At 40.8% G+C, this 17,160-nt stretch overlaps 1 protein-coding gene across 10 annotated transcripts in view; it reads left to right on the top strand.

Moving 5' to 3' along the window:
• The window catches only part of RAPGEF2 (Rap guanine nucleotide exchange factor 2), a 396,941-nt gene that overhangs the window by 249,796 nt on the left and 129,985 nt on the right, over positions 1-17,160 (top strand). For 8 of the 10 annotated variants that reach the window (XM_073605965.1, XM_073605972.1, XM_073605900.1 and 5 more), the window contains one exon: positions 3,882-3,899. The exons of the other annotated variants lie outside the window; for them this stretch is intronic. In XM_073605965.1, the coding sequence (XP_073462066.1) occupies positions 3,882-3,899 (18 nt within the window). The remainder of the gene's footprint in view (positions 1-3,881; positions 3,900-17,160) is intronic. 10 annotated transcript variants of the gene reach the window in all.

Below are 17,160 nucleotides of genomic sequence, written 5' to 3' on the forward strand. Positions count from 1 at the left end.
TTCGTTTCATTCAGAATCCATTTTGCAACAAACTCGTTCGAAAATATTCGAATTAACAAATTTTTCTAAAATTCGAAAATCCAAAAATCAGGAAATTGGAAAATCAAATTGGAAAATCCAAAAATTAGAAAAACAGACAATTCGAAAATCTGAAATAATAACTAACTAATAACTATTAAATTATAGGTATTGGAATTTCCTTTTCAAATTTGTCTGCTAGTGAACGTAACGAATAGGAATTTATCAGAATTAACGAATGCCGCATCTAAACAAATGAAACGTAACAAATTAATAATAATAATAATGTAAACTTTATATTATTATTTATTATTATTAATTTGTTACGTTCCATTCGTTTAGATGCGGCATTCGTTATTTCGGATAATTCGTAACTTCGGATAAATTTGTTACGTTAACTAACAGACAAATTTGAAAGGAAATTCCAATACCTATAATTTAATAGATGTTATTAGTTATTTCGGATTTTCTTTCTTATTTTCAGATTTTCGTTCTTTCGAATTTTCTTTTCGGATTTTCAAATTTCCGAATTTATTCGAAATAACGAATGACCCAAAAAAACTCCCCCAAAACGAATGAAACTAAAAATAACACATTTTTTGGCCGTGCACATGTCTACGAACTACCCAATTTGAAAATGTCTTGGCATCAGTAGCTATTGTGAGTTTTAATACCTGTTTGAGAGATTTTCCTTCTACAGTGGAACCTCGGTTTGTGAGTAACGCGGTTAACGAGCGTTTCGCAAACCAAGCACTGTATTTCTAAAATTCCTAACTCTGTTTGCGAGTGTTGTGTCGCAAAACGAGCAGGATTCAGGCCAAAAGCGGTGTGCAAGTACCGCTTTTGGCCTGAGGTGGGGGGCGCCGGAGCTTAGCAGAGCCGAAAGTGGACGATCGGCGCCGTTCGGAAATGCACGGAAAGGCCCGAGGACAGTTCGGCTGACCTTGGCAAACCTCGGAAAGGCTGAACGGAGTCTTTCCGAGGTTTGCCGAGGTCCGCCGAAGTGTCCCTCGGGCCTTTTCGGCCTTTTCCAAGGCTCTCTGGCGCCCCCCGCCTCTGGCCGCATGCGGTATTGCATCCCATTGAAGTAAATGCGGAACAAATTATTTTCGTTTCCATTGGCTTCAATGGGAAAACTTGCTTTGATATTCAAGTTCATTGGATTACGAGCATAGTCCTGGAACGGATCATGCTCGTAATCCGAGGTTCCACTGTATAGGCATTGTGAAGTATCTAAACAACACGAGGGGCACTTGAGTATGAAGCAATGTGTAAAAGAATAATTCTCAGAATGGCATTTTTTCTTACATAGTTATGTTGGTCCAACTTGGGACAAATGTAAACTATGTAACCATACGTATACTCTACCTGTGGGATCCCCCTAGAAGCTAGAAATCCCTGAAGTAGACACTGGTACTACAGTGATTTATTTTTCATTCTTACAGGTATTTATATAGTGCTAACAATTTTTTGTATATGTGTATATATATATATATATATATATATATATATATATATATATATATATATACACATACACACACACACACAAAAGTATTGGGACGCCTGCTTTTACACGCACATGAACTTTATTGGCATCCCTAATCTTAGTCTGTAGGGTTCAATATTGAGTTGGCCCACCCTTTGCAGCTATAACGGCTTCAGCTCTTCTGGGAAGGTGGTCCACAAGGTTTAGGAGTGTGTCTATGGGAATGTTTAACCATTCTTCCAAAAGCGCATTTGTGATGTTGGACGAGAAGACCTGGCTCGCAGTCTCCGCTCTAAATAAATCCCAAAGGTTTCGGGTTGAGATCAGGACTCTGTGCAGGCCAGGAAAGATAGCTAACATGTTTCACGCCCCATCATGGCGCTTATTCATAGCTCAGTGACTGCATTTGGATTTTATTTCTTCATATCAATAAAGATGTCTTCTATGGTGTGCGGCCGTCCAGGATATTTTTCTCTTTCCACAAGCTTGTGCAGAGCCAGCACCTGTGAGTTCCATTAGGGCGGGTGTCTTGATACGGATTTGAGAGATTGGAGCGGCAATCTTTTGCTTCTGTGCAGGCCAGTCAGTTTCCTCCACCCCAAACTGACTCATCCATGTCTTTATGGATCTTGCTTTATGCACTGGTCCAAATCATTTGGTGGACGGGAGATTATGGTGTGGGGTTGTTTTTCAGGGGTGGGGCTTGGCCCCTTGGTTTCAGTGAAGGGAACTCTTAAGGCGTCAGCATATCAAGACATTTTGGACAATTTTATGCTCCCAGCCTTGTGGGAACAGTTTGGCCCCTTCCTGTTCCAACATGAGGAAGGAAGGTCCATAAAGACATGGATGAGCGAGTTTGGGGTGGAGGAACTTGACTGTCCTGCACAGAGTCCTGACCTCAACCCGATAGAACACCCTTTGGGATGAATTAGCACGCAGACTGCAAGCCAGGCTTTCTCATCCAACATCAGTGCCTGACCTCACAAATGTGCTTTTGGAAGAATGGTCAAACATTCTGTACAAGATGAGAAGTTGGAAATATGTGGTCATTAGCCTTTAACGTATCTATGCAAGTCAGTTTGACTAATACTGTTAATTGTGGTGCTGGTATGCAGTGAAAAGATCCACTAAATAGAAGTAACATAGAAACCTTTAAGAGCGATGGCAGAAAAAGACCAAGTGGTCCATCAAATCTGCCTCTTCTTAATTTTATTAGTTTCTTTGGTGGGGATTGGGGGCTGGACCACAGGGAAAAGAAGAACAATGTTGTAGGAATCCACCTATTCTCAAGTAATGTCTGTGTAATGGAAGGCAGCTTGCATCACCTAGGTCACTTGTTACTTTGTGTATGATTGATGAGATCTTCAAAGGCTCTGGCTGCCCTTTATGGTGTAATCAGATGCTTGCAGGTATAGTTTTATACAGAATAAAGTAGGCTCACTAGAAGTTGCTGGACTATAAGTGTAATATTGACAACTGCAATGCCTTACCCCTTACCAATGTATTATATTGACACCCATTAATACTGGCAGGAAGTCATCTGTTGTTTTCTATGTGGAGGTTCTATGTACTCTTTACTGCTTATACTATTACAATATATAGCATTGTGAGATCAGATTGAAAATTAAAAATTAAAAATTGACAGAAAAAAATAATTGGACAGCATATAGGTAAGTTTTAGGCATTGTAATTTCTTACTATCCAATGTAGAAATCTCTGAGATTAAGAGCGATACCTTCTTCTCCATAGGGGAGAGAAGGGCCTCTATACTGTGTATATGCCACATGCCAATATTACAGAAAAAGTGGGCTCTGGCAGGTCTGATGTCTCGACAATGACGAGATGACCTCTCACCACCCATCAGTTTCCCTTAAGGATTCGTCCATGTGTGGTCATCCATACAAACTTTGATTTCCTTCTGAAAAGAATGCTGCTGTGCGACTATATAGATAAAAACAGCATGAACATTGTTGTGTTCAGATGTAATAATTCATACTGATAAAAATGAGGATAGTTTAAATAGAAAGTTCCCTGGTAGAACTTTTCCTAAATTCCATCCTTCCTTTTCTTTTTCTATGCATTGATTGACCATAGTTGATCTCTGTGAGAATCTGTAAGGCTGGTCTAGAAAGCGCTAAAATGGCATGACGGCTGGTAGAATTCGCCAGGCTCTCAGAATTGTGCTTGAATGGTTTCATGGCTCTCCAGATATTTAAATGAGGAAGGGCTGATTGGGGAGCCATACAAAGGTTCTCATTATCATATGCTCTTCTCCTCTCAATCTTCATACTGATGGAATATTTATTAGCATGTCTTGGTAATCTCCATCTTTTCCTTTCCTCTCCTATGGCATTCATTTCATTTTGGCTCACAGGAATGCACTAAGCCTCAGGTATTTTGACTGTTACATGTCTTGTCATGCAGTTCACTGCTTTCCACCTATTTCTGCCCTTCCTCCAGTCTTGTTGCATTATGAATGTTTGTGTTCTGTGCCTGCTTGCTTTTGATTCATTGCAGCAATTTTGGGGTTAATTCGGAGATTATGAGTACTTCTGCATTGTGATTTTATTGTAATTCTTTCTTTCTTCTGGGCCATGAAGTTTGTCATCTGTCCCTGGTTTAAAGTGTTGCTCATTTAAAGTGTATTTCTACTTTTGCAGTCAAATTGGGGATAAACTATATTTGTGACATGTTCCTATACACATATAAAAAAAAATCTGCTGAAACCGGCAATGAATAAAAAAAAAAAAAAAAAAAAAAAAAAAAGCTGTCCTACAATCTGTCCCCTAATTGCACTCTATTTTGAACAATTTCAAGCTGTTTCTTCCAAATGTGCTTCAATGAAAGATGAGAAATATATTTTTAAAGCTGAACTCCAGAAATGATGGTCATTGGATACTTACATTGGACCAGCTCCACACAATGTAAGTATTTATTTCTCCAACCTGATGGACAGGTGGGGAAGCTGGATCACTGTGGTTGTTGGATTTACTATAATGGTAGCTGCACTATTCTGAGTCCTGCTCGGAGCCACTTCCTCTCTGTACACTGACCACAGTGGGTTTTATTCTCAGCATTGCTACCATTCATAGAAAACATTATGTTTTTTTTTCCATGAATGCAAGGTGTTTTCTGATTGGACAAGGAAGGGTGGTAATGTCACAATCATCGCCTTGTCCAATCAAAGAACACCTTGTATTTATTGAAAAAAATGAAATGCATCATAAGAATGGTAGCAGTGACCCCTGTGGTCAGTGTGCAAAGGAGAAGCCACTTGCCTAGGACACCAGCAGGACTCGGAAGATCACAGCTATCACTGTAGCAGTTCTGACTTGTACAATGATTCCCAGTGATCCATCAGGTATGATATATACATATATATTTTGTGCAATGAGTATAACTCCCAGGGTTCAACTTTAAATATATTAAGGTACGCTGTGTGAATGGGAACACATGACAAACAAATAGTGGGGGTGGTGTGTGGGGGGCAGGGGGGTTCAAATTTGACTGCAAAAGTAGAAACACGCTTTAACGTCTGACAGGTGAATCGGTCTCACAGACATGCTGTAAAGCGACCAGTTGTACAATGCTCTAACACCTAAAGTTTCCAACATGTTTACTAAGCCTTTACATATTTGACTCCTAAAACCCGATTTAGTGTAAAATATCTGCTTTTGTTATAACATTTTTATTATAGATGCAGACTTTATTGCATGTCTGTGCTGGTTCTCCTGCTAGCTCCAGGTATAGGGTATATTCTGCTGGCAGCATGTATGTACCTGTGCTGGGATATAGTGCTATTGTAGAAAGGCTCTGGGGCGTGTCTGTATTTACTTTTGTTTTGCTGCTGTGTGGTTCATTGCGCTAGTGTCTGTGCAATTGTATAGATTCATATTGAATTCATGGACAAAGGTATCCACAGGAATGGTAAAAGTACATTTTAAAATAAGATATTGCAATGTGGTTATTTTATATTGTCATCATCTCTCATCTCGCATATTTATCAGATAGTTGGACATTTTTTCTATTTTGAATGCCCCACAAACATATTTACAAGTTGATGTATGTTAAAGCATCCATACAGGAATATTAAAAGTTTCATGCTTCTATCAGAAATTACTTAAAATGGAACTCATAGAATTAAAGTTCACCTTTGGAACATGTTAAATGTGCCACCCATTTTTAGGGTGGAACATGGTTACATGTTTCAGCACCTGCAGGCTCTCCCCACTAATGCCCCTCCCCGTGACAGAGGATACGCTCCCCACACCCGCTGTCACTATTTGAAAACAGTGCATCCATGCGGGGTTCCGCCTACACAGCTGCGCCATGAATTCACAGTTTCCTGTGATTTAATGCCTAAAAGTACCATCAGCCTCTGACAGCCTACTGTAGTTCTTTATGAGCTGTGAGGGTACTGGTGATCGCTTTCGTAATCGATTGATCTTCCAGCTCTCAGGTAGCTGTCTGCCTGTACGAGGTACAGGCAGACGGCTATGCTGAGAGTCTGCGGGAGCCTGGGATTGCACCATTGACCTGCTGATTGTGGGTGCAATGCTCTGCAGGCTCCTTAGAAAAAAAATAATAAATGCACATTTTTTTACCTGCGAAAAAATGTTCATTTTATTATTATTTTTGAAAGGTGAACTTAACCTTTTAAATGAAACCTCACCGATTTCCCAAAATGTCTTCTCCCTAGGACCACATAAATTGAGGGAGCACTCTTGCTGGGAACACAGGCAGTATAAGGAAGGATTTCAGCCCTTTCCTATTTAATATATATTTTTTTTATTACTGTGCCCCCTTTGGAAAGATCTCTTACTTCCTAGCTGCAGTTCTCTTTTGAGACTGGGTTCACATTTATGTGAATTGGATGTGGGTTTCCCCGCATCCAATACACATGACAGGAGATTGTGACCGGCTCTCAATGGAGGCGGTTCACATATCTCCGGAGCGGCTGCGAAGTGAATTGCACCGGGGTCCTGTGCGTCTTTGGCTCTGTTTCAGGTCTGAATTCAGGCAAAAATTCGGGCCTGAAACAGAGAACAGGGATGCACCGGACCCCTGCTGTGAGCCGCATGCGGCATAATTGTGTTCCCAGCCTAAAAGAACTACTCTTTAGCAGATCAGGTAATACTGGTATACCATCATGTTGGTGCCTTCTTTAGCTAAAGATGGCAACTAACAATTAATATGCTTTCCAGGATACACAAATGTGAATGCTGTTAGTGTGGTCTTTTAAATACCATGTCTAATCTAAAAGAGTTACACAGTTCTCCTGTGGTCTTACAAAAAACAAATGCTACATAATAATTATGTTGCATAGTGCTGACCACAATTCTTTCTTGTGAATGTAGTAGAGAGTGGTGAAATGGTAATTTATGTTAGGCTGGCCATACATGTTCAATTCTCTTGTACAATTTTCCTTTCGATTTACCAAAAACCATATAATATGAGGTCAAACACTAAACAATTTCCAATTGTTTCCAATTAGGCAGGCCCTTGCACTACATAGTTTAAGGTAAATCTAAAAGAAAATTGTACAAGAAAATTGAACATGTATGGCCAGCAAGTAGGGTATAACCAAATCTTTGTGAATATAAATTGTAACCCACAGAAGGTTAGCATTAAATACAGTATGTTTTCATTTTATGCATTACATTATTGCCATTTTGTGTATAAATGACTATCTTTGGGAAAGAGATGAAGCTCTTCCTTAAAGTGGAATTCCTGTCTATATTTAATCCTAAAACTGCTCCCTCCCCCCTTCTAGCTGCTATTCTAACTACCCTGTAGAAGAAATGTGCTTATACTTGCCTATACTCAGAGTGCCGTGGTCTGGTCATGTCATCTCCTCAGCAGCCAGTTACAGGGGAGAGGAGAAATCCCTGACAATGGCTGAAATTCCTGTGTGGTGATGTCACACATAGGTTTACTATGGGGCATCCGTTGTTGGCTGTCTCTCCTCTCCCCAGAAGCTGCTGCTGGAATCTGTTCAAATGTCCAGACTGGAGCGCCCTGAGAATAGGTAAAGGTATAAGCATCTTTCTTCTACTTAGAGTAGCAGTAAGAAGGGGGATGAAGCAGATTGGGAGCAATTTTAGGCTTTGTTAGATATAGACTGGAACTCCAGTTTAAGTTCTTAAGAGCATAGATCTCCATTTATTTACTGTGTATCTGTGGGCAAAAAAAAAAATTGTATTTATTGTGTCTTTGACTTTGCGTGTTTTTAGCATAGTTGTTTTAAATATAGTGCTCGTCCGGTTGAAAAACCTACCTTTGCTCAATTATACTAGACTAAGTTCCTTGGTTGCAGTGAGACAAAATCATCTTGCCTTTCAACATGTAGGGTCGTGTCACCTACTGCACTGAGCTTTTGCCTATAGCTACAGTTGGATGGTCGGTGCATCCAGGACATTGAGCAATGTCTACAGCCATAATCCCACCTTTTGGGCATCCCCTATGTGCCAGTTATACCAAAACGCTGCCTCTCTTAACTGGAGTTTTACAGCGACGGCAGTGTCCTTAGAGGTAATGCCCCTTTGTATGACATCATCATTGCTGGCCTTAATGCAACATGGCAATTGTAGTGTATACAAGGTATGAATGCTTCACACAAAGCAACCCAAGAGATACGTAGTTGTGGAAATGGAGAAAGCAGTGGTGGAAGCTAGGAAGTGAACGCAATATGTAAAAAGGCATTTGTTACAGTAAAGAAGCATTTTATAGAAATAATTATGTAGGGTTTGGAAAGGTAATATGGTGCTGATATGCTGGCAAGAGCTATATATTGTATATTGCCTTCAGATTCATTTTAAGTAATCCCAAGAATTGTAGCAAGGCTAGGCCCAAGATTACTGATTAGGTTTTGTCTGCTATAGGTCCAGTTCAACTCTAGAATGTCTTGATATGATCTCGATACTTTGAAGTTGGACTTATATTTTTTGCAGCCATTGGCCAACCCCCAACCCCCCCCCCCCCCCCCGTCCTTAAGAAGTATTTAGATGGTTTCCAGCAGTTTTAATAATCCTTAAAGAAACTCAGTATTTTCGTAACGCATGTGTAATCCTCAGCAGAGCAAATGTAGGACCATACAGAGTTTTACTCTACCTCCTTGCCACATGACTCCAACAAGGCTACTGTACATGCATATTTTAAAGCCTACTTAAGTAATACATGCGATTTAAAAAGAAAAGGGCTGTCCATTATGCTTTGGAGTTCTGCCTGTGAAAATAGATGTACTGAAGGAAATCTGTAAAGGCTTACAAAGCCAGTGTGTGCTTGTAGGATGACATGGAGCCGCCCCTTCAAGCGTAAGAATCTTTTACAACACTTCATGAAAAGAGGAGGCTGTAACCAATTACAACTAACCACAGTGAGCTAATGTGATGAATTACAGTCATATAAATAAAGAATATGCTACAAATTGTTATAGACCCTTTAACAGATCCTCAGTTCTAATTTGTTTTTTTTCTTAGCATAGTATTGAGAAATGTCATTGTTGTCTAGAACTAGAACCTTCTTCTCAGATGGCCCAAAGGGATCAATAATACAGAAGAAGCTAAAACTGTTGTTCATAGATGCATCCTTCACAGAATGTCATTAGATGCACACAGCCCAGCTCGGGAGCGAGCTAGCAGATGTGCCACCATAGAAAACGGCTTCCTATGAGGGCGCACCAAGAAGAGGAGCGGAGAGTATTGGCAGGGGACCCCAGGAGAGGAGGCTTAACCACTTGACTACTGGGCACTTAAACCCCCTTCCTAACCAGACCAATTTTCTGCTTTCAGTGCTCTCACATTTTGAATGACAATTACTCAGTCAGGCAACATGCTACCCATATGAATTTTTTGTCCTTTTTTTCACACAAATAGAGCTTTCTTTTGGTGGTATTTGATCACCACTGGGTTTTTTTTTATTTTTTGCGCTATAAATGAAAAAAGACCGAAAATTTTGTTTAAAAAAAAAAAACATTTTTCTTTGTTTCGGTTATAAAATTTAGCAAATTAGTCATTTTTCTTCATAAATTTTGGCCAAAATTTATACTGCCACATATCTTTTTTAAAAATAACCCAAATCAGTGTATATTGTTTGGTCTTTGTGAAAGTTATAGAGTCTACAAGCTATGGTGCCAATCACTGAAAATTAATCTCACCTGATACACTGACGGCCTATCTCATTTCTTGAGACACTAACAAGCCAGGAAAGTACAAATACCCCACAAATGACCCCTTTTTGGAAAGTAGACAATCCAAGGTATTTAGTAAGAGGCATTGTGAGTTTTTTGAAGTTGTATTTTTTTTCCACAATTCCTTGCAAAATGAAGATTTTTTTCTTCTTTTTTTGTCATATTAACAGATTTCTCTCACACAGCATATGCATACCACAAATTATACCCCAAAACACATTCTACTACTCCTGAGTATGGAGATACCACATGTGTGAGACTTTTACGCAGCCTGGTCATATACAGAGGCCCAACATGCAGAGAACACCGTCAGGCGTTCTAGGGACATAAATTACACATTTCATTTTTTGACTTTTGAAGGCCCTGGAGCACCAGGACAATGGAAACGTCCACAAAATGACCCCATTTTGGAAAGTAAACACTTCAACGTATATTCTATAAGGCATAATGAGTCTTTTGAATATGTCATTTTTTTCCCACAAGTTTTTGGAAAACGTGGAAAGAAAATGAAAACACATTTTTTTTTTTTTTTAACAGAAAGTTGTCCATTTCTAAGATATTTCTAACACATAGCATGTACATAGTAAAAATGACACCCCAAAATATTTTCTGCTACTCCTCCTGAGTATGGCGATACCACATGTGGGAGACTTTTCCACAGCCTGGCCACATACAGAGGCCCAACATGCAGGGAGCACCATCAGGGACATACATTATAAATCTAATTTGACTACCTATTACACTTTTGTGAGACGCTAATGGGCACTGTAGTGGCAAGCATGCGCCACGGATGAGAACTGATGTGGCATGGATGTGGTACAGATGAACACTGCTGTGACATGGATGAACACTGCAGTGACATGGATGAGCACAGTTAAGGCATGGATGAGCATGAATGAGCCATGGATGAGCTAGGGATTAATGGAGCATGGATGAGCACGGATGAGCCAGGGATGGATGGAACATAGATGAGCCAGGGATGGTTGGAGTATGGATGAGCACGGATGGATGGAGCACAAATGAGCCAGGGATGAATGGAGCATGGATGAGCCAGGGATGAATGGAGCATGGATGAGCCAGGGATGAATGGAGCATGGATGAGCCAGGGATGAATGGAGCACGGATGAGCCAGGGATGAATGGAGCATGGATGAGCCAGGGATGGATGGAGCACGGATGAGCTAGGGATGAATGAAGTATAGATGGGCACATATGAGGCAAGTATGGAGCATGGATGAGCCAGGGATGGATGGATGTAGCATGGATGGGCACAGATCAGCTGCTGCACCGGACAAGCTCCCTCCTCTCCTCGCACACTGTATCAATTGGCGCAAGGAGAGGGGAGGAGCTGCACCAGATAAGCTCCGGTCTGTTGACAAGTGATCGCTACGTCATTGGACGGAGCGATCACGTGGTAAAGGACCGCTGTCATTGGACCTTTACCCTGTTCCGTGACATGCCGGGTCCAGAGGACCCGATGGTCACGGACTTTCCCGGATGCAAGCAATTCGGTGAAGATGGCCATGAACGCCCTCCCAGAATAAGCCGACCACGCTGTAGCTGTCTTTTGGCTATGGCCCAGTCGGCATGTGGCTAAGTCCACTCTGTGCAATACTATTGTACAGAGCAGGTAAGTAAACCATTAGGCTGTACATTGACAAACAAATTGATTTACTAAAACTGCAGAGTGCAAAATCTGGTACAGCCGTGCATGGTCCCCAATCAGCTTCTAACTTCAGCTTCTTCAATTAAAATAGAACTATAAGTAGAACTTTTTCATTTTGGATAGAGCAAGGGAGGGTTATAACCCCTGTCAGATTTTTTTCCCCATCTGTGTCACATTTTGGAGATTTCCCTTCACTTCCTGTCCAATAGCCAAACAGGAAGTGAGAGGAAATTCTTGCAAATTTAAGGGAATCCCTTGGAGACCCCCAGGTCACCAGAACTAGTGTCCCCATTGGAAGATTTCCCCCTCTATTTCTTTTCTGGTGACAACCCAAAATTTGGAGTTTTCTTTACTTTTAATGATGATGGCAGAAAGGACAAATAGAGAGGGTGAATTTCATTAATGGGGGCACGGACGGCATTTAAAACTGACAGAGGTTCTAATCCCTTTAACTAAAACTAAAATAAAAAGTTATACTTTAAGCTTTGGCAAAAAAAAAAAAAAAACTGAAAGCTGATTGGTTTCTTTGCAGAGGTGCACCAGATTTTGCACTCTTCAGTAAGGATGAGCTTAGGCGTGTTTGCAACTCCACGTGCCCAGACGTGTTACATTTTGAAAGAAGCTGGACGCCAGCAGTAAGAAGGTGGCAGAGGCCATGTTGGTACACCCTTCTCTGCTCAGCACTAAAACTATAGGCTGTCAAAATTAAACATCCAAACGGCATCAAAGATTTCAAAATACTATATTTATTTATATACGCTCACTTTATTGCTAAAATTACTCTGACATTCAAGACGTAGCTGGGTGTAGTAAGATATCCACTGCTGCCTTCTGACTGCAGGTGTTCTGTCAGATTAGCAAACCTGGTAGTGGTGGAATGCAAGGTCAGCTGACGGAATGTCACTTCTCTTACCTGATCTGACGGGTTCGCTAATCTGACAGAACACCGGCCCCCAATGACATGATCTAGGTCCGTTCTTTGGCCGCTTTGTGTATTGTCTCCTTCAGCCTCCTAGAATATGTGATGGGCATATGTCATTCTTTCGTAGGCTAGTAATATAAGGAAGAAAGGCAAGGACTTGGGGATTGTTCACACCAGAACATGGTACAGGAAAGATGCGTTCCCCACACCACATTCAGAATACACAGCCTTTGTGATCTCCTGTGGGTGCTAATGCAGCAATAACGGCACCCCAAGTGCATATCAAAAACGCAGATTGTGAACATAGTGTGTTTGCCTGCACCAGATTGCATGCTTCCGTAGTACAATGCGATTAGGTGTGGTCCATGTGTGTGGTGCATTGCGTTCAAATGAATGGAGCACAAAATCGCAGCACACTGCGATTGAGATGTGAGCTGGGCCTTAAGGTCCATTTGTGGAGTGAAGTTCTGCTTTAAAATTAGTATGTGTTGGTTTTAGTAACAATGAAGTTCAGTTCTGAAAAGGTTTAACCTTCTCACATTTCTCTTAGCCCAGGTTCACACTGCTGTGACTTTGCATGTGACTTGTGACACATAAAGTTGTGTGACAATTGAAAAACCATTTATTTCAATTGCAACCGTTCCAACCAATAAGACTGAAGTAGCAGCGACTTTTAAAATGGTTCCTGCACAACTTTGATGCGACTTGGGTGCCATAGACTCCTAAAGTCGCATGAAAGTTGCAAGCAAGTCACATTGGAAATCGCACGACAGTGGGGTCGCAGCAGTGTGAACTGAGCCTAAAAGTTCTGAACTGCTAAGTCCTGGTGCCTCATATATTTGGGTTACCTTCTACATTGGCGTTTAGCTTGCACTATCATCTATATGTAGTTCACTTCAATATTAGAAGTGGTAAGAGGCGCTAGTAGTCAATGCAGATCTATTGTGCGCTCTGCTACACAGGAAATATGAATACAATGACAAACATCTCAGGATCTGTCAGTGTACAGAAATTTTTCTCATATATATGTAAATGTTATTACTAGCGCTAGCTATATTCCAGGCTTTATGGCCTTTTAAGGGCCACACATGTCTCTTTATCTTTGCAGATCGTACAAAGAATTTAAGTGGATGAATGTGTCCCAGCCCTTGTTTTGCTTTAGCTTTCTACCATTTTTCGGGCACTGTTTTATTTTCAGGGCCTATTCACCAGTTGCATCTAATGTGTCCATGCCCCTTAATATCCAGTGTGGAGGGGGTGGGCTGTAGTGTTTAGAGGGCAGGAGGTTAAAGAAAAGCTGTAAACTAGTTGTAGCTGTGCTGTGGGAGTTTGCATATAAAAGTAACAAGTTAATAAGGCTGTGGAGTTCTCCTACCATCAGACCTCAGAGACTCTTATCAGAGAGGCTGGGATTAAGAGCGTTATTTTTATTTGACAAATCACTCCACTCTGCAGTGAATTACTAGCTCTGTGCTTCCTGACTGGGTGGGGCGCATTACACAGCCGAGGTTACCATGTGAACGCTCTACTGCAGACTCTACGCTGGAATATTCAGGAAAAAAATTAGCCTTGTTTGATGTGGAAAGTGTAACATAACACAGCTGAAAAGCAATATTCCAGGAGCTGTGGTGGTAGAAAGGAGGCGGCTCGGGTACATTTCACTTGGTCCAGTAAAATGAAGGCAGGCTGTCATAGGAAAATTTGCATGTACTCAGAAGAACCACTTCCATGCTGGTGGAAATGCCGATATGTCTGTATGAACGCTGACATCATCCATAAAAGAAATGTTACCACGTTGTTAGGATGAAAAATAGTTGTACATTTTACATGCAGTCTTGTGTCACACTTCAGTTTAAAGATATTTAATCGATCTGTAAAAATTATTATTCCTGAACCCTCTCCTCCATCCGCAAGCCAACAGAAATAAAGAGCGCTATAGATTGATCTGTACATCTTTTACCTCCCATATTATCTGGATCGACCAATCCTACTACCTCAGCTTCCCATAATGTAGTGCCTCAACACCCATGCGATCCGAATCACAAAAAAAAGGGCCCTGCACCATTTGGTGAGAATGCGATGCAATTTCAGCCATACATACTGTATGGCTGAATTTGCACCGCTCAGACATCGCATTTGATCTGTACAGCAATGTGGTGCAAATCACATGCAATGTCTGCAATCGCATTAGTGTGAACCCAGCCTCAGTGGTGTATAAGTTGTTTAATGGACTGTTTAATTCATGATTAAAATGCATAAAAAATGTATATACAGTGCCTTGCAAAAGTGTTCACCCATTTTTCGTGTTTTTGTTGCCTCACAACCTGGAATTAACATAGATTGTTTGAGGAATTGCATCATTTAATTTACAGAACATGCCCACAACTTTGAAGATTTTTTTTTTTTAATAGGACAAAATAACAGAAAAAGTCAATCTGTATAACTATTCAAGCTCCTAAAGTCAATACTTTGTAGAGTCACCTTTTGCGGCTATCACAGCTCCAAGTCACTTTGGATAAGTCTCACATCTTACCTCTGGGATTTTTGCCCATTCCTCCTTGCAAAACTGCTGCAGCTCCTTCAAGTTGGATGGTTTGCGCTTGTGAACAGCAATCTTTAAGGCTCGATTCACACCTATGCATGTTGCTTTTGAGCGTTTTTGGAGGGTTTTTTTTCATGCTTGCCACGTTTTTGAGCCGCGTTTTTGCCGCGTTTTTGCGGCGTTTTTGCCGCGTTTTTGCCGCGATTTGCGTTTTGCGTTTTTTTTTTTTTTTTCATTTTTTTTTACAGTCTTAAAAAAAAATTACAAAAAAAAAAAAATAAAAAAAAAAACGGCAAAAACGCACCAAAAACGCACCAAAAACGCTGCAAAAACGGTGCACTTGCGTTTTTGATGCTTGTCCATTGAAAACCATTACATGCAAAACGCTGCTTTTTGCATGAAAAAAAGTCCCCGACCCTTTCCAAAAACGCAGAGATACAAAAAAGCATTGATGTGAACATGTTCCATAGGAACCCATGTTAAAAAATTCCCGTGCATTTCTGCAAAATGCAAAATGCATCAAAAAACGCGCTAGTGTGAATGGGGCCTAAGTCTGACCACATATTTTCTATTGGATTGAGGTCTGGGCTTTGACTAGGCCATTCCAACACATTTACATGTTTCCCCTTAAACCACTCAAGTGTTGCTTTAGCGGTGTGTTTGGGGTCATTGTCCTGCTGGAAGGTGAACCTCCGTCCTAGCCTCAAATCACACACAGAGTGGTACAGGTTTTGTTCAAGAATATCCCTGTATTTAGCACCATCCATCTTTCCCTCAACTCCAACTTTCCCTCAAAAAGTTAATGAGCTGCCACCACCATGTTTCCCTGTGGGGATGGTATTTGTGTGATGTGATGTGTTAGGTTTGCGCCAGACATAGCGTTTTCTTTGATGGCCAAAAAGTTAAATTTTAGTCTCACCAGAGCACCTTCCTCCATACATTTTGGGAGTCTCCCTAATGCCTTTTCACAAACTCAAAACGTGCCATTTTGTTTTTTGCTGAAAGTAATGGCTTTTTTCTGGCCACTCTGCCATAAAGCCCAACTCTATCGAGCGTACGGCTTATTGTCGTTCTATGTACAGATACTCCGGTCTCTGCTGTGGAACTCTGCAGCTCCTCCAGGGTTACCTTAGGTCTCTGCGCTTCCTCTCTGATTAATGCCCTCCTTACCCGGTCCATGAGTTTTGGTGTGCAGCCGTCTATTGTCAGGTTTGCTATTGTGCCATTTTTTTTCCATTTGGTTATGATAGATTTGATGGTGCTCCTAGGGATCATCAAAGATTTGGATGTTTTTTTATAATCTAATCCTGACTTGTACTTCTCAACAACATAGTTCCTTGGTCTTCATGGCAGTGTTTGGTTAGTGGTGCCTCTTGCTTAGGTGTTGCAGCCTCTTGGGGCCTTTCAAAAAAGGTGTGTATATGTAATGACAGATCATGTGACACTTAGATTGCACACAGGTGGACACCATTTCACTAATTATGTGACTTCTGAAGGTAATTGGTTGCACCAGAGCTTTTTATGGGATTCATAACAAAGGGGGTGAATACATACGCACATGCCAATTATCAGTTTTTTTATTTCTGAAAAATAGTTTTATGTATATATTATTCTAATTTTACTTCACCAACTTAGACTATTGTGTTCTGATCCATCACATATAATTCAGATTAAAAAAACATTGAACTAAAGACTGTAATGTAACAAAATAGGTAAAAAGCCAAGGGGGTGAATACTTTTGCAAGGCACTGTACATTCCATACTGCTGTCCAACAACACAGAGAAACCTTTATCTGTAAGTACTCATTTGCATTGTTACAGGTAATATCTGTCAGTTTACACATATATAATTGAGCATATGAAGTTCTCTAGTCGCATAGAGTGACCTCCAAACTGCTAGGGGTTAACCCTCATTGCTGGACATTTCCTGGTTATTTTCCTGGGGCTTTAAAGGTGTATTTCCACGTTCCTCTTACTTTATTTTTGTTCCATGTTTCCATTTATATAGCATAACTTTTAAAAAAAATGCTGCTTACCCTTTTTCCTTGCTTTAAAACCCTATATAGCTTTAGCCCCTTATGCAATGTTAATTTGGAGGCTGGGAAATTGAGGTTTACAGTAATTAAATTTGTTAACCCAAAATAAGGAAAGATTCTGTTCCTTTAAAGCATGTTATACATCACAGCCCCCTGTAACACCTAAAAAATAAAAACCTGGCTGATCCTGCCAGTTACTGCCCTCCCCTTTGTAAACTGACCACGGTTCATCATGGCTTCTGAGCCCTGACACTGGTCAGTTTACGTGCCTCCGTCATCCGCAGCCCTGCTCTTTGTCTC

This window comes from Aquarana catesbeiana, linkage group LG01, assembly GCF_042186555.1.
Source record: "Aquarana catesbeiana isolate 2022-GZ linkage group LG01, ASM4218655v1, whole genome shotgun sequence".
NCBI classification, from domain to species: Eukaryota; Metazoa; Chordata; class Amphibia; order Anura; family Ranidae; genus Aquarana; species Aquarana catesbeiana.